General features: G+C 28.8%; 1 protein-coding gene across 8 annotated transcripts in view; it reads left to right on the top strand.

The window, feature by feature from the left end:
- The window catches only part of LOC134725070 (cyclin-dependent kinase-like 4), a 35,859-nt gene extending 17,758 nt beyond the window's left edge, over positions 1–18,101 (top strand). For 4 of the 8 annotated variants that reach the window (XM_063588576.1, XM_063588573.1, XM_063588572.1 and 1 more), the window contains exons 8-16: positions 855–1,094; positions 2,185–2,594; positions 4,580–4,624; positions 5,645–5,785; positions 7,885–7,908; positions 8,517–8,582; positions 9,928–10,121; positions 12,274–12,371; positions 14,534–18,101. In XM_063588576.1, the coding sequence (XP_063444646.1) occupies positions 855–1,094; positions 2,185–2,594; positions 4,580–4,624; positions 5,645–5,785; positions 7,885–7,908; positions 8,517–8,582; positions 9,928–10,121; positions 12,274–12,371; positions 14,534–14,587 (1,272 nt within the window). In that variant the 3' untranslated portion in view covers positions 14,588–18,101. The remainder of the gene's footprint in view (positions 1–854; positions 1,095–2,184; positions 2,595–4,579; positions 4,625–5,644; positions 5,786–7,884; positions 7,909–8,516; positions 8,583–9,927; positions 10,122–12,273; positions 12,372–14,533) is intronic. The other 4 variants (XM_063588577.1, XM_063588579.1, XM_063588578.1 and 1 more) reach the window with 4 other exon arrangements.
- Positions 18,102–19,494: the final 1,393 nt, after the last annotated feature.

Below are 19,494 nucleotides of genomic sequence, written 5' to 3'. Positions count from 1 at the left end.
TATTTATAGAATTTATTATCTGTAAAGTGCTTGTTAATAGTCTTTTAAAATTCCTCTGTACATACATAGACATTAAGAAATGATAAAAGTATATTGCCATTATTGGAGAAAATAGCCAATATTGATAGTATTAAAAGGTAGATTTAATTAAATACCAGATGTCATCCTACAGCCATTAATTCAATGTTACAGTGAAATCTTAATTAATTGTTGAATTTTATATGGTTTAGTTTTACATTGTGAAGGAATTGACGATTTAGATGGAGCACAATTATGAAATCCTTGGCTACGATTTAAATGCAAGACTTGAAAATTGATATAAAAAGCTTAGTTTGAATACACTAGTTAGCTTTTACTGTATTTATTGATGGAGTAAAATGTCAACTTTCTATAAAAAGTGCTAACATAAGCAAACTTATCTGGATTATAGGTTGGTGATTTGATCAATATAAACATTATATATACCCTGGCTGATAACTATTGTATAGGTTTTACATTTGAAGAGATATTTATAAATATAAAACAGGTGTTAAATAGAAATTGCTTATGTAAAATCACGACAAATATAAAGTTGTCAAGTTTATGGTTGTGTCTAACAATAGTTTAAATAGTTCATGATAAAATTCAAATTTTACTGATCAGTTGTTAAAAAAAAAACTATATTCTTTGAGACAATGAATAATAATTAAAACATTTTTTTAAAAAGACATTTTTTAATTTCATTACTTTTTAGTTTAATTGGGATGTTAAATGACACATCCTGGATAACGAGAATGTCGCAAAGAAATGTTTTTTCTTTCTTTTGTTGTCGAGTGGAAGTTCTATAAATTAAATATAATTCTATTTGATTTCAGCAAAGTTTACGACTAGATCCTGACGATAGACCTACATGTACACAGTTACTGAAACATGAATTCTTCCAGAAAGATGGTTTTATTACACGAATTCAACATGATCTGAAACAGAAAGTACACAGAGAGACACACAATAATCCATTAATAAAAACATCGTCTAGTGAAAAGGAGGATGGTGATGATGCTAAGGGATCAAATATCAAGAAAAAGAAGAAAATTAATGATCTTAAAGATAATAAGGTTTTTACTAAAAAATATAAAAATATAAGTAATCATTTTTCCTGGATTCAGAAAACATTGTATTCATGTGGATATTGGTGGCCCATCCAATGTCACCACACAAACCTATAGAACATTTATAACATTTAAATTTGTGGTTCACCTTAAACCACCAAATCCATGAAAATTGGTATATATCTTAGTATATGTGTGACATCAAGGAAAGAATGTTTAAGGTGGCTTGTGGGTACAAAAGTTTTAGCAAAAAATTAAACCTTTATTTTTTCATTACAAATTTTATTTATTACACTATTAGTTGTTACTTTATGATATGGTACAAAAAACAACCCAAAAAAATGATTTGGTTTCGCCCCAGATGACTTTAAAAATTGAAAAAGCTCCAAATTATCTCCCTTTGGTGCAAAACTGCCATTTTTTGGCCTTAAATTTGAAATTTCTTTTTTTAACTCATCGGTGACCTACATTTTTTTATTATTGTTTTCAAATAAGCTGTACATAAACTAAATAATTGTAAAATTTAAGCGATTTCTTTTTTTATTTCCATATTTCATCTTTTTCTCCTATTAGTTCAACAGAAAAAAAGGACATTAACAAAAATGTATGCTTCTTCCAGAGGCAGATATTAGCTTAAAAAAACGGTGACCCCATTTTTTTATTTCATTTTTCTTTTAAGTATAGGATAAAGTTCATTTATGAAAAAATATAGGGAAATCCTATATTAGAAAAAAAAAATCATTTATACCCAGGAGCCCCCTTAATTGCAAATTTCTAGTGAAATGGTTGATTTTCTATCTAGTAAGGGTGCATATATTTTTATTTTTTTAAATTTTTTTTTTAAATTTTTGCTAGAAATACAGACAAAGTCAAATAGAATCTATTATTTAAAGTATCAAAGTAAGAAATGAATAACTTTTGCTTGAATCTGCAATCAATCTTATTTCAGTTGATAACATAAATCTATCCTTTTTGTTAGCCATTCAGTATATGCAAACTCATGCATATAAAAGATTACTTTAGTATTGATAAAACCATATATGTTAACAAGCTTCAGTTTAAATTCGTAACATAGTCAAAAATTTTATATTTGAAGGATGCTAATAAAAAAGACAACAAAAAGGAAACAGAAAAACTAGCTAAAAAGACTTCACAACAAAACACGAGTTTGACCCCTGTAAATGCTAAATCACCATCTGGGGATAGTCAGAAGGAAAAAGAGAAAAATAACCAGCGTGAAAAGGAAAAGACAATGATCAAAGACTCAAAAGTGTCTAATAATGTCAAAGAAAGAGACAATAAAATTATCAAAGACCAAACAAAAGACCGAGAAAAAAATGATAAAATTGATAGAAAAAGTGACAAAGAAAATGAGAAGGATGTAAAAGAAAATGGTGAAGGAATAAAAGAGACAACACCTTCGATACCTCCTATTGCTAATAATGCTGGTCAGACTAATCATATCTCTACTACAAACAATCCACAGTCAATGCCTTCAATAACCAGGTTAGTAGTGGTTACCATGGTAACAGTAGTAAACAGTTTGGTGTTGTATTGTTGATTTTGTTGTAAAATTGTTGTCTGAGTTGAGATGGTCCATTCAATTGCATGTAAAGAAATATTTATGGGTTTTACTTATTCTTTGATGTTCTTTTGTTAAAAGATTAGAGACGATCTCTACAGAAATTGACAACAACTTTTATTCTTTCATTTGTTAAAAAAAAGCTATCTTGAAAGCTCTTCTAGCCTAGATAGATATTTATATAAAAATTATAAAAATTTGACATTCCTTAATTTATCGAGTTTCATGTAGTAGTTTGATTTACTTTTTTTCAATTAGCATACAAATTTAAATTGAATACCAGGCAAACTTTTAAAATGCTATTCAGCACTAAATAAAAAAATTGAAAGAATTTTTGGTAGTTTTTATCACATGCATCACACTTTGTGTCAAAGCATTGCTTACTCTAACACACTTTTCTGTAGGTCAACATTTTTGCAGTTTTGTGGATAATTACGGACATTTGATTTGGTATTTGATGATGTAGCTTATCAATGTAGTGCATACACTGCTAGTAGTTAGAATTGTCATGGTAAATCTAGAAAGTTACTATTTCTGTAGAAAAAAGCATATCTTAGAGTAAGAAAATAGGCTGCAGAAATAAAACGTCAACATAGTAACTATTGGATACATTATGTTCCCTCGATCGTAAACTATGCAGCATATTGCCCTTGTTCATATAGGAAACCTATCTTTTTCAATTTTATTGTTTTTATAGTTACCCTTAACCTCCCTCCCACCTTGTGTATATTAGAAGATTATTGGAAAACTTATTAATTTCTATGTGATTAAGTACCAGCCTATCTATGAATTGGGTAGTGTCAACATTTACAATTAAGAGAATTTATAATATACTGTTATAGTTTTGTACAATAATGTTGATAGAGTCTTTTAGATCGCCTTTATATTCAAAATACAACTTTTAAATCGCCTTTATATTCAAAATACAAAGACTAACTTCAATGCTGAACTATTTTCTATGTGGTCAATGAAAGCCACGACTGAGAAAATGAACTTAAAACTTAGTTTAATTTTTGAAAAATTTGATATCCATTTTGTAAGTAATTAGCAGTTCTAAGTACACTAAGGGACAGGACACTTTTGTATTTTCTTTTAAGTTTTGCTGGATCATATTATACTAGGCTGTGGATACTTTATTCATGTTTTTAATGAGTTTAACTGTACATAGGTTCGTGTATAGTAAATGAATTAAATAATTATATTTGCCTGTCTATTAGTTCATTGTATACTCTAGAGTTATTACAGTCTATACTGTATATATTATCGTCCATCAACATGTTGAAATAAAAAATCACCAATAATTCCCTGTAGACATTCATGTGACATTAGTTCCCTAAACAGAACAATACATTTACATTTGTAGCTACCCTGTGTTAACATTCACAGTACTAGTGTACTTAAGGACATACATATCATATATATACTGTATTATACCAGATTATTATTTAATTTTCAAATAATATTTTTATTTGAAATGGGTAGAGTCTCAGGGATGTGCTGCTTCAAGCTGCAGATCTTTTTCATAAAACCTTTTTAAGATCTGCGTTCATGATAAAGCCAAAAATATACCCTTCTATTATATATCTTTTTGTCTTTTAAAATTGAAATTTCTTCATGTGCAATTAAGTTATGATTGTTGAATCAATGTCCAGATTAATTGTATACTTGAAACCTGTTTAAACCGAAAACATTTCAAAACTTTAGATTTTGTTTGGTTTTTGCAGGCATTTGGTTTAATCACAATACATCAAGTTTTATATGACTGGAATTGAAAAAAAACATGTGTGAAAACTTCTTCCTATATATATTAGTTTGACATGTTTTCAGTTTATAAAAGATTTGGTTTAGACAGATTTCACTGTATCAAATAAAAACAACCATTGATTCCATTATGTATTTTTTCCCTCAGCAGACCAGTTCTTGTCATTAAATCCCAGTGCTTTAACTTTTTAAGGTATCGTATCACAACATTTTCTCTTTATAACATAGTATAGTCAATTTAACATAAAAGCAGCCAATTTCTTCTTATATATACACAAAAATATATCGCTTCAGTTTTGGCTTTTCCCCCCTTTGTTTTAATTTATTACTTTGTTTATAAATTATCCTTAATAAAATTTTGAAATCAATATTTATTTTTCACACATACAATTCTGGATGTAAAGGTATATTTAGATAAAAATGATAATTTACTCATATTTGTTCATTTTGAAGAAAAAAAATCGTTTTCATTATGATATATATATCAGATCATTTATTTTACATTCATAGCTTCTAAAACATTTATATCTCTTTCATATTATGTCATTCAGTGTGTAAGTCATTTTTTCAGCCTTCAGAAATCATCATACTTGTAAATCATTTCAGAATTATGTTAAATTTATTATTTTTGTTATTAAATATTGCATGCATTTATTAGCATGATATTGTTCAACTAATTACTGAATATGAATGTACTGTGGATTCATTATTTCTCTAAGGTTACCAACATTCATCTATGGCAAAGGTGAATCTTGAATTTAAATTTTGGATGAAATACCAATTTTCTACTGAAAAAATGTAGGGTTTGGAAAAATCACAAAATCAAATATATGCAGAATACAATTTGCTTTGTTCTATGAAAATTGGTACTGTAACCACGAATATAAATTAATCCACAGTATTGTAAATAGATTGAAATACAGCATGTATATTTGTGAAGATATTGATTTTTATAGATAATGATAATAATTAATAAATAAAAAAAAAAAACTGAGCAGGTAAAAAATAGGCCAACTTTTTAAAACACACAAAAGTTTCTTGTACTGAAGTTGTTCAGGTAATCACAACAGTATCATGCAGTGTACATGTATCAAATATTTATAATGTTTATTCCTTTAAAATGAAATAATGTTTTACTGGAGAATGACCAATATAATCCGTTTTTGAGTCATGGTTATAAAGGAATTAAAAATACAATGAATTATTTTTCCAGTCCTTTTCCTAGTATGTCACCTTTTACGCCTACAATGTCGCCAGGTTCGTTCACGCCTAGTTTGTCGCCTAGTGTTGCCTCTGTACAAATGGCAAGTCCTATAGCGAACTCGCCAATATTTTTTGGTCCTCCCCCATTAAGGTAAGAAGAACACCGATCAGATTGTATTTGGTGGCGGAATATTCTAACAAGATAGTTTCTGCTTCTAACAATCTTCAGGCTGATGGACAGATTTCAGAAATCATTATCATCAGTCATTTTGTTTCTGTAGAAATAATTATTTTATCGCCATAATTTAGATTAGATTTGTTTAATTTTAAATGGTAAATTTTATCAGCATATATGTAACGTTAGTGCATATACATGTTTTTTTCTATTCTGGCTTTTAATTGATGAAAATAAGAATCATGATATACCATTTATAATATCTGAAATTGCAGTTTTTTGTCTTATGAAGCAGAGTTCTGTAATAAAGACATTTCAAATTAACTGGCTATGCTGTGAGATTTTCTTTACATCAAAATAAAATTGAAATTTATATATCAAATGTTAGAACATTTCCATCACCTTTATTGGCCTATATATATCATTTATCCAAAATTGAGAAACATCATGGGAAAGTAAGTCAGTTGATTATAAATCAATTGAAAGATGTCATTCAGTTTAAAATTGGATCATAGGATGTAGCATTAAAGTGCTGCAAAAATAAACTTATTGGGAATTATCTCTTCTTCATTTCATTGCTATCATACCATTTTATTCATACTGTTTTTCTCTTTAAAACTGGTAGCGCTGGTTCACACACCCTTTAGATATATACTATACCCCTTTTCAAAACTGGTATCAGGTTTATACCCCTTCAGATATATTCTATATCCTTTTTCAAAACTGGTAGCCGGTTCATCCCCCAACAGATATACACTATACCCTTTTTTTAAACTGGTATCCGGTTCATACCCCTTTTACTACACATTTACATGTGCTTGTTCCAAGAGTTTGTATGGACAAAGAAATCAATCATAAAAAAATACCAAATGTTGTGTTTAAATCTAGCAGATTACTATTGAAAGATAATGTGCAATAGTTCATTACGCTAACAATGATGACATCCATAAAATAATTCAATTCAATAATAGAGAATTGTTTTTATCAATGAAAATTAGTACATGTATTTCTACCATGAAGTGAAAACTTTGTATTTGAATGAAATGTCAAGTTGAACTAAAAAATTTAAATGATAGTATACAGCGTTACAGATGGTTTTGTGAATTAAACTCCATAACTTAATGGTAAAGTAGTAGAACTAAATATGCCTGATGGAGCTGAAAATTACAAGTTGAAAACTTGAGGTTTTATGATACACCAAATTCACCATTTGAATTGAGCATTTATATTTCTTGAGCAATAAAATGTTTTACAATGTGTTAAATTTTCAGAGAAATTAGAAATTTTTTGTACCCTGGGTTTTGGTTTGTTAGATTGCTAAAGTCAAAGGTGCCATCACATTTCATCATGCATGGGCCAAGTGGCTAAGATAGTTCATTCAACAGCTATTACAAGCCTGTCAAAGCTGATGTTGTGGATTGGAATCCTGCTGATTGCAGATCTATACTTCTATGCATATCTTAATTGACTAGGAGTGTTAGTCTTCTTCCCAAAGATCTATGGTACTCAAGCTACCTCCACCCATAAAAACTGGCAGCCATGATATAGCCAAGTAATGCTGAAAAGTGGCATTCAACACCAACAAATCAATCATTTCATCATGCAGATTGTAATCAAGAAAAAAGTGTTATGAATACTAATTTTATATGCAAGTGTGATTGTTTGGAGTTTAAATGTTACTTGGGGGTTACATGTACCGGTATATGCTTGTGATTGTCACAGTGATTTTGAAAAAATATACAATTTTGGGGTTTAAACTTTGGTAGCTGAATTGGTGCTATAACAAACAAAATGTGAGAATTTATGTTTAATATAAATAATGATTATTGAGCATAATAAAAAAAATTATAAGAACTTCATGAAAAACTTAGAAACTCAAAAAAGAAAATAAGCTGAAAAAATGACACATTTTCTGTTACATTATAGTACATCTTAAAATTTAAATCAATAACCATGCATATTTAGCCAATTATAAGGATATTTTTACAATTACTTGAATTACTATATTTAACATTAGTAACTTTTGAAAAGAGATGTGCATAGATTTTATGAATGTTAATTTTGATAATTAATAGAGATCGAGGGACACCTCAGGCATGGTAAGTGGTGAAGTGACATTATTGTGTGTTTTGCACAGCCAGATCTTTGGCTTGCTTAACTTCACCAAAATAAAGAACAAGGAATAACTGTCTCAATCTTTCATGCACTTTGATGATTTGCAAGCACTCAGAATAACTTGTTTCTATAAAAGTTGCAATCTAATTCTTTATGCCTGGCCACATGCACTGAATTTATACTTCAGGCCAATAGAATTTATACAAACTTTAGGCTCCATGTAAGAGACCACACTTTGACCTATAATGGTTTACCTTTACAAATTGTGACTTGGATGAGAGAGTTGTCTCATTGACACTCATACCACATCTTCTTTAAAATATCTATTTACCCTGAAAAGTTAGTGTCAGATTTATGGCTGTACCTTAGTTCATCCTGAAAACTAAAGTTGTAAAAAAAATCATTTATAAGAAATAAGATATATATTTATTTGAAGAGATTTCAAATACTTTCTCTTTTCCTTTGATTTTACAAGATCTGTAGATAAAACATATTTTATTGTTCAAAATGACAAATGGATCAGACACAAGTTTGGCAACGTTGTGAAGTCTTCTCTGTAGATGAAATGAATTGCTTCCTTTTTGTATTCTAGTTGGATAACTGAGTTACGAAGAAATGCAAGGTATAACGGGAATGGCTGTTACAAGAAAATTGAGATGTACTTGGTTATATATATTTATTAAGGAACTGGGTCAATTTCTTAACGCTTTACATTGAAATTGTTAGTTAATAAATAATTTATTTTGATTAATTATCAACTAGGTTTTTTATCGTTTTTAGATAATTGATCTCGTTCAGATTTATTTTTTCAATCTAACACTTCTTGACAGCTGTAATCAGGTTTTTACTTAACTATTCTATATCAGACACTTTATCTTATGAATTACTAACATCGTTTACGAATTATGTAATTGTTTGTTTAAGGCTGGCGACATGCACGTAATATGATTATATTTTACCGTTACCTTTTATTTTCTCATTTAGAATAAAAGTATTTTAGATTTGTGAAGAAATTTTTATAGACTGCTGATTTCTCAATCACATATTCATTGAATATAATTTATGTAAAGTGAATAGGGGTTATTCAAATAAATATTGAATACTCAAGACTTGAAGAGACATAAGAGATTGATGAATTGTATATTTTACAGCCGAAAGTATTCGTTAACATAGGTATTACATCATAATTTGCTTTTTAAATTAGTCATAGAAATTCTTCATTGACGCTTACAAAAACCTCATTATATCTTTTATGGACCAGACTTAGTTTTATTATGCTCTTTTGTTTGAGTAAAATGTCTGCTTCTCTTAAAAACTAATTGCTTTCTCTGCTTATAAAATAGATGATTGTAATTTAGACCTCTCACTGTGGTTAACTCAAGGGGCTGAGGAGGCATTTATATATAGAGATCTTTAAAAATGTTGATTATTTATTCAATTACTTTGTGATCAATTAAAATACATTTGACATACTCTTTACTTTCATTTTACTTTATTGACATCATTTATGTGTCAAAATCATTTGATGAATACTCAAAACCTATATTTGATTAATTGCTTATTATTTTATCTTTGATATTTTTAAAGTATTACTAAAATATTTTTCATTTTCTACAAGTAACTTCTTTTGCAGTGTGAAACTTGCATATATTATCAGTTTTGCTACACATGAGTTTTAATTTGAAAGTACTTGAATTGTTTTGTTTTGAACTTATTAATCATAATTTGAAACCTGGAAAAGTTTGAGTTTCTTAATTTTATTGCATGATCTTTTTTTACTTTTTTTTTTTAATTTTGCATGATATTTTATTTTTATTTTTCAGCTGTAATAATTTTGTTCTTTAACAATGTCTTGAAGTTATGAGTAATGAAATTTCAATCTATTTGACATTTTAGTTGTGGTTTTTACTTTTAAACCCAAACTTGAATGTTTTCATTTTGTGCTAAATTTATTTCAGACTCACTACAGCAAATTTTTGAATTGAATTTCAATATATTTTCAGGGTCAGTGATAAAATGGTGAAGAAGACACCTTCCCATATGCAGAAGAAAAACCTAACAAATCACCATAGTAGTACTTTAAGTCCACAACCATTCCAATCAGAAAAAAGTTTTCTTCATGAAAAACTCAAGTCAAAAAGTCCAGACAAAAGAGAAAAAGAAGGTCTTAGTTTTCCTGAAGTAAAAGGTGCTGAAGGTATAGTGTTGATTTGTATAACCCTTTCATCCCCGACCGTGCTTTGAGGCATACCTGATGTTTGCCCGAGGGTACTTCAACGCATCGCATGACGTTGGCCCAAGGATGCTTTGAGGCATAATTTTTTGGTATTTTTTTAATAGATCAGGTGCATGGGTTTAAGAAATGAAAGAAGATTGATGGTGGGATAATGATTTGTTCTTTACCAAGCTGTTACCTACATTTTGATGGGATATTATCTTTTATTTAGACCATCTGTAAGTGTGTCCATACTTACATCTCAAAATTGGTATCCCTTTTTATGGCCCCTCAGCAAAGTTGTCGGTGGCATCTATAGTTTAACCCTTGTCCGTAATTCCATCTTTCCCTAATTCCGTCTTTCCGCAACAAACCATCATATAAAGGTTTTTTTCTAAACGCCTTCAGATATGAGGCTGATATTTAGTATGTGAGTTAACTATGATGAGTTACAGATCAAGTTAAGTTTCATTCAGCTCCACTAATTTTTCGCTGAAATATCGGGCTTTGGACTTTGATAAATTATTGAAAATCACAGTTATACAGATTTTTTCTCTATTCCCCTCCAAATTTTAAGCTGATTTTTTATATGTGAGGCTGCCATCATGTTTGTGTCCACATGTGTTTATATTGAAATTGCAGATTTTTTAACTTTTTGGGTCAGGGCCATTCATGTCGCTTTGACACATCTAGTTTAACTTTAGTTTGCCTAAACTGAATTTTATAAAGCTTATACACCATGGTTTTTATAAAAAAAAAACACAGATCAAGTATGAATTTTGATGGCATCACTTTTACTGTTCTAGAGTCATGTGCCTCTTTACAAATAGAAAAAATGCTGAATTTCTCGTTCCTATATCTTAAGTTGGACTCATCCAAATGTTATGAATCTTATACACAAAGAAACACAGACCAAGTTTCAATTTTTATTACCATTTTAGTGTAATGCCCCTTTTCAAATGGAAAAATTGCTGAAATTTTCGTTTCCGTTCTTTAACTTTAGTTTGCCTCAATCAATGTTTCAAAAATACTTATACACAATGCTTATTACAACAAAACTTAAATCAAGTGCATATTTGGGTATTGTCACTTTTACTGTTCTCAAGTTATATCCCTTTATATGCAAATAAGGGGGGGGGGGGGGGGGCATCATCTGTGTCCAAAGGACACATTCCTTATTTAATTTTTGTATCAAACAGTGGAATATTAAAAAAAAAAAAGTAAACAATTTGCTGACTTATGGCTTCTGATTATGTAGTTTTTCAACTGAACCTGTCTTAAAATTATATATGCAGCAATCAAAAGTGTCCATTGGGAATACTTAATGGAAACTGGTACATGTTACAACTTATAGAATGTTAAAACAAATGTTCTAATTACTAGAATTTGACTGAAAATGTGGTACTTTTAATGACCTGATTTTTGTCTTCCTCAATGCAGGTCATTTTCAACGGTTGACGGGTATGAACAAGAAGTTAATATTTTCACAAAAATAAGATTATTGCTTAAATGCTTCAATCATGGAGATGGAAGATTAAAGGATGCAACGTTTTATCACTTGCAGGCTTTGATACGGCTGTCACTACAAAGTTGTCTGTATAGAAATATCATGAGAAAATATGCACCAAATTAATGAAACCTTCTTCCATATATTGTTTAGTGTCACAACATAAAATATATTTCACAGACTAGAATGTATTGTTTTACAAATGTCAGAAGTTATTCTATAACAAATTTGAGGTTATAAAGTCCTGGAATTGGAAACTTGTTGTGGATATGGCTTATGGAACACACTTTGATATATATAGGTTTTTGAGGATTGTCATAGGTGGCACAATTGGCTGCACTATTTTGAATTAGTATAAGTACTGGAAAACTGTGAGTTTCAGTTTGGAACCAAGTTACAGTATAGTTTTGTTTTGCTGAAAAGTACATTCATTTAAGCATCAATGCTCACATTATAAAATAAATGTTTCACATCGCCTTATAACTAAACAAATATTTATTTTCTGTTATTTTGTTAAATTTTTCTTTTGAGATTTAAAAAATATTTGAGATTTTAAAAATATTTGAGATCTTGTTGCAGTTTAATATTACTGATACATTGTGAATTTTGACAATTTTATTTTTTCAGCTCATCCTACAAAAACAAAACCACTGCAGCCTAAACAAAGAACAACCATTGCTCAAATACCTCACATAACAAATATAGATCCCTTTCCTTTTGCAAATGTAAGTATAAGTAATATATCACTTATATATATATTATTCCCTGAGCTTTAGGCTGAATTACAGTTGTGTCAGAAGAAAAACACTGGTCATACAAACCAAATGTTAAATACAAAGTAATAGTGATATGAATACAATCTGGTACCCATTGCTCTATATTTTTTACGGCAAGCCAGTATGTCTTTTCAAGAAAGGAAATTACTTTTAATGAATTGTAATGCTGTTCAGTATTTAAGAATTCAGTAATAAAAAAAGAAGACATATTTTATGGTTCATTAGTAATTTGCTTATTTTTTCTGAAAGTTTGATTGATTCAGGGCCTTTTGATGAAATATAATTTTATTACTAAATGGTGCCAACTATAAAATAAAAGGAAAATATAGCCCACATGTATAATTTGATAGCTTGTCTTTTGAATTCATTACATCTCATCTCTGGCATTGAATGAAATATAATTTAATTTAAATGTTTAAGTAATGGCATGTCATTATGGCAGTGAAGGCTGTTTTCTCATGAAAGTAATATAGTTACTCCCAAAAATATATTACTTATTTTTTTAACAATGTAGAAAGTCATTTATACTTCTAACAATCTAATTTAAGTTAAAGCTTTGCAGTCAATCTTTTTCAGTATGCTTGGTTGCTGCCAAAAAACAATTCTAATATTTTTAAAGACATAAAAAAAAATAAAGGATAAAAAAGTTTATATAAAGATATCTTTATTTTTTTCAAAAATAGATGTAAAGTTTACTGTTTTACTTCAGATGCTATGAAGGGACATACAAAGGTACTTGTATACTAATGTACCCCTCCACCCTTACCAAGAACTCGTACTGGTATACTAATGTGCCCCTCAACCCTTACCAAGAGCTCGTACTGGTATACTAATGTGCCCCTCCACCCTTACCAAGAGCTTGTACTGGTATACTAATGTGCCCCTCAACCCTTACTAAGAGCCCTTTTATTGTTCTCTTTTTGTATATGATAGTTAAAATTTTTACCATAAAAAACAAGTATCAAAAGACCATGCATTCATGTACATGCTCTTTTAGCTGGAAAAAAAAGATTCTAAAACCTTATTCCACAACCAGTATTTCAAAAAAAAATAAGTGTTCATTTTCTGTAAACTGAGTATCTGCATGACATTAATAAAAACAAAGTAAATATACAATGTCACAGTTATGATGAAGGATACATGAAAATCTGTGATGTTGCCCATTTACTCTTAATTCACAAAAATGGTCTATTTGAAGTTAATTTTACTTTAGATTTCTGTAACAGAATGAGGAAATTACAGTCATACAAATAATTGTGAAATGTTCACAGAGGTTGTATAAAAGAGTGTTTTACATAAATTCAGTCAAATTGCACAAAACAGTTACTGTTATTTGAAAACATATGTTTTGCCCTTTTTTTCTACAATGTATATTGGGTAACATTGCCATATTTTACAGTGTCATTTGAGAACTAATAGTTTTAATAATTACTTCTGCATGGACTTTTTAAAACTTCTTTGCCCAAATTTTATCAAGAAGAACTTCTGGAAAAGACAAATTGTAGTTTCTTATTCATTTTGTTGCATGGTGTATGATAAAAAAAAATCTGTACAAACCTAGGTGGGCAGGCAGATCTTTTCGGGACGACTTAATTTAGCTGTCTAATTCCTTGGAATTTTGGATTTAACTTTATTGTGATGATTTTTAGATAGTTAGGGTTTTGTGGTTTATTTTCATGGGAATTCAGGATAAACACCCTACTACCACCCCATATCAACCTGGAAAATATTGACCTCTCCTTCATTTTGAAATCCAGTTACCACAGGTTTAACAATATCCAAAATATCCTTGCATGTTGATAACTTAGACTAAATGTTTTTGAATAACAACAGAAAAATACATAATAATTAAATTTTTAAATAGATGATTTTCATTAGGAAATCAGCAAATATTTCAAACGTTGAAAATGTAAAAAAAATCAAGCTACAGCAATACCGAGTAAAGAGGTTTTTTTAATTAAACATTTTTTCAGTTTGTTTTTTACTTGAAAAATTAGAACCTTTATTTAAATTATTATTTGTTTAGAAAAGATTCATTTATTAAAGATTAATTGAAATAGAAAGAATTAACTAAATGGTTTTATTTTACGCTTTTTTTCTTTTTGTTTCAGGCGGACACCAACGGTAATGGTAATGACAAAGATGACAATCTTCCTACTGTATGATGATGAACAGCAATCAAAAACCAAAATCTGACCTCAGGGATAACCTTCATTATATCAGTGATTGGTCAGCAGTATCTTTTTGTTAACAGTATATCACATATTATACTGTCAGAAATTCAAAATACAAAAAGTGAGCCTGATGAGACAGGTCGTCAGTTTTGTCAGCAAAACATTTTGACATTCTAATGACAGAAAAATATCAAAGACACATATCAAATAGATATCAACCAATATTTCCAAAAAAGTTAAGTAAATTTTTAACTGGTTTATATTTTTTTCCCCTGAAGTATGTAAGTAGAGGTGTGAAAAGCATTTCAAAATAGGGCAACTCTACAATTTAATAAAGGGAGAAGAACTCATTTTGACAAGGGAGATAATTAAACCTTTTGAAGATCTTATTTAACAAGGGAGATAATTTGATTTTATGACAATCTCATTCTGACAGTTTTATGGTTGATTGTTGATACTGAAATCATTATCTTTATTTACTTTTTCACTATGTTCCTGTATTAAAAGTAAATAAAAACAAACTTATATTGGCTAAATTATTGAATTGTTACAGGATTATTGCTGTAAATAATATCAAGTGGTTTATATGTCAGATATCTTTAATATATATATATATATATGATAAGTACTAATTCATGTGATAATTGTATATGTGCCAATTATACTCAGTCTTCTTTTAAGTTTGCATTTATTTTTATTATATGTAAAGTTATATGCATTTTGAAATTTAAAAAGCATAAAAGGTATTCTGCATTTTCAATTTCATAATGAAATATGGAGAGCATTTTCAGTATTATTTGTAAATTGTCCAAATATTAATATATGCACTTTATTTTGATATTCCATGTACAGAATATTGAGTGTTGTTCATATCAGTTCCAATATCATATCCCATATCAATCTTAAATGTCCATATCAGCTCAATAAGTTATTATAAGGATGTTAGCTGGTTTTTATTTTACTTTTTAGAATCCTCTTGTTTTATCTGTTTAGTGCTATTATCAATTATGCCCGCTTACTCCTATTTATTTCTCCTTCCATACTTTTATTGCATTTTGTTTAGAAAGCAGTTTTGAAAAGTTCTCAAAAAAAGGTGTCAATATTAAAGTATAAAAAATCTAACAGACGTCATTTCCCCCCAAAAAGTGTCAATGGCACATATCTCAAAATCATCAACACTGACATTTTATTTTTGCCAGTTTTGTAGTTCCTTTCTTTGTATGTTATTGGAAGAGCAGTCTTTTAAAAACTTATGAGTTTGAAACAGAGCAGCCAATATCCTTAAGAGCCTGTTATTATATCTGTTTTTTTTTATATGTATCCATCATATCCATTGGTCTCAATCATCACAGTAAATGATATGTGTTTAGTCCATGTATGCAAAAAATCATATTTATTACAAAATTTGTAATTACCTACAAAAATTACCTACAAAAAAAAGTTCATGCCCCGCTGCCAGTTGAAATATACACTTTCCTCAATCCACATATTTGAATTGAGTCCACAGTAATCTATTTGAAAAGGAGGTAAACTTTGTATTTGTAATGCAATGGTTTTTCCAATGTTTTTTTTTTATTTGATAGTGCCAAGGATTTATATAGTAATATAAATCCTTGATAGTGCATTGTACATTGCCTACTTATTTATTTTAAAATTGTAAATATAGTTCTGTTACTAACTGAATGTAAATGTGCAATTCTAACAAATTTTGTAATAATATTATATATTGCAATAATTATATAATATTCTTTATCTAAAAAAGCTGTTAATAAAAATAATTTATATAAATTACATACAAATGGTTGAAAGGTAAATTTGGCAAAATAAAAAAACCATTCTGCTGAGTGCCAGCAGAAATGCAACAAAACTTAAGTCAAGTCCCCTGTTATTGTAATGCTTTCTTCAAATATTTGTATACGCTTTACTTGAACATGGTCTTTGGTCTTCCATCAATTTTTTGTTGAATTTTTTTTTCAATGTAACCAAACTGTACCAAACACCAGGAATAAATGATAAACATTTAATTTTTATGCCCCTGCCGTGGCAAAGGGGGCATTAAATTTTACCCTCGTCTGTCTGTACAACCCAAAATGGTTGCCGTTCACATTGTATATACAAGGGAGATATAATAACAGCTAACTAAAACAGAATGAAATATTTATTGGCTAATTGATCATCCATTCTTTTCAAATTTCTCCAATTGTTTCGGAAAAGTTAAAAAATTAAGGGTTTGGATGTGTATTTCTTCTTAATTATGAAAAATAATATTCTTTTTTTTTTCTCACCATTTGTTTATTCATGCTAAAGATTTACTTTTGTTAATTTTTTTTTTAATTGTACATCAAATTGTCATTTTATGATCAGAGAAATGTATTATATCTGTAAACAAGGCTTTCTGTATTATCTATAAATGTATTTGTTAAAATATGCACAACACTATATCAAAATAAATCAGTATTAAACATTTTAACTATGTTAATAGTAGTATATGCCTAGCTTTGTTTTAATGTTGAAAAATGGCATATGAAACCAAATTCAAACCAATGCAGTTGAGATGTTTTTATCATGGATGCTTAGTTTGATAGTCTTAAATAAATATCAGTATTTCAAAGTATATACAAAGTGTTTTGTATGCATTTAATAGAATTCACTTATTTTCAATCGCAAATGTAATATGATTTTGAAAAAGCCGCTTTATATAATGAAATAGGTCATTTGTATGCATAAAATTAGTGTGTACTGTAAGCCCAAGTTTCTGTGATTTTATGTTTGAAAGAAGACAGTGTGAGATTGTGAAACCTATATGTCTTTAACTCTGTATTATTCTATTATATTAATTTTCAATGATTTAAATATTGGTCAAAATCTTGAATTGTGATAAGGTATATTTATTTTGTTGTCTTTTTTAAAATGTAACTATTATATAACTATCACTAGATAGATATATGTTTCATTTGAATAGAAAAATGATGAAAGAGAAATGAATATGTGCATGAATTAATTTGAAAATTTACTTTACAATTCTGGATTGCAGTTATTTTAGCTTGTAAATTTCTTGTTTTTTCATTCTTTAAACATTGAACCAATCAATCAATCATTTTAACATGTTTAAATATAAGAATACAGAAACATTATATTTTTAGTTTTAAAAATTAAGCCACTTCAGCTGGCTGTATTTTTATTATTTCATTTTGTTGCCAAGAAACCATTACTGTTTACAAGTTTATGTGATTTAGGAGTGTGAATGATTTTTTTTTAAAGGTATTTAATTGTATGTGCCAAGAGTATTTATATGTGAAGATATTCAGTATCGTTTTGAAATGAATCGGACTACTCATTTTGAATAAACATATTGTTATTTGTTTCATTTCTTTTGAAAATTATTGTTCACAAAATATCACATGTTTATATAAAATGTTGTTTTGTTGAAATGAGAAAAAAAACTCATGTTTTCACAATATTGGGTGCTTTCTCAAATGAAGAAAGAATAAAAACTGAACATCCATGTTTGTTGTTTTTTAGAAGACTTATACCTCATGAATAAAAATTTGTGACAATACTCTAAATATTTATGTCTTTCAGAAGCATGTATCATATTTTGGCAACGAGCATCACTGAAGAGACATGTATTGTCGAAATGCGCATCTGGTGCAAGAAAATTGGTACCATTAATTTTATTTAACCCAAAAGAGCGGGTATTCATTTTATCAGGTATCATCACTTGGTGTTTACCTTGTATGATAGTTTGGTTCATTCTTTGATATTCTGGAACAGATATGACATACAATGAACATGAAAGATAGCTACCACTCCAAAGAAAAATCCAATGGAACTGGCAGAAATAGAACATGGTGGGTTAAACATGTTTGTGAGCATTTAACCCACATTGAATTACGTTTCTGTTAAAATAGTATTATTCTTTTGCTGTTGAAAGTTTCTGAAAAGTGCATAACACCTCTGTTGAAACATCTTTTAAAAAAATATGATCCAACTTCTAAGGTTTCCAATACCAGGCCTTTACAAATTAATCTGTTTGCATCAAATAAAACTGTAGAAAAACTGGAGTCCAAATTGACGTCATATCTTTTTGCAACTCATTGCAAATACAGAAACAAAGATCAACTCAGGCAGCCAATTTTTCATTAGACCAACTGAAAAAGGATAAAAAAAATTCCCAAATCATGATCTGCTGAAGAGGATTGTATAATCATTTATCTCCCACTTAGATTTAAAAACTATTGACAATAGTTTTTGAGATAAATTTTGTAAAATATGCCAACAAGAACCAAAGATTAAACATTTGGCACTCATGAAAATGTAAATTAACTAGCAAAGGTTTCCTCGTCTGCTAAAACAGCTATAGCCATTGTAATCAAGACGGGAGGTATGGAGCATAAGGTATCTACGAAAAATTAACTTGTCCTAGTTCAACCAACATTGATGTACATTGGAGATATTTGAAGGACTATGCATTTTAGTCGTCTTTCCATAATAAACAAATTGTTTCACATTTTGTCACTCCTGACCTGTTAATACTTTGCTATCCCTGTTTGCAGAATGAGTTTAGGTCATTGTTGAAGGCCATATGTTTCAAAAAAGTTTTAAAAAAATTATCAAACAAGAGAATATATTGCATGTATTTGATAGATATTAACTCTTACCAACAATTAAGATGAACAGTGGATAAAACCCAGTCAGAGTAATACAAAGACGGAGAACAAACACATGGAACAGACTCTTTTGCTAAAAAGTTAACATTCAAAGGAATAAAGAGAAATTAAACACCATGTATAAATAAATATGAGTTTATTTATATCTTTATATTGATATATATTTAGTTTGAACACAGTGAGCAGAGTTGTACACAAACAACCAATGAATTTCTTTCAACAAAATCA

This window comes from Mytilus trossulus, chromosome 7, assembly GCF_036588685.1.
Source record: "Mytilus trossulus isolate FHL-02 chromosome 7, PNRI_Mtr1.1.1.hap1, whole genome shotgun sequence".
Taxonomy (NCBI): domain Eukaryota; kingdom Metazoa; phylum Mollusca; class Bivalvia; order Mytilida; family Mytilidae; genus Mytilus; species Mytilus trossulus.
This window is presented reverse-complemented; position numbering and strand designations above follow the sequence as displayed.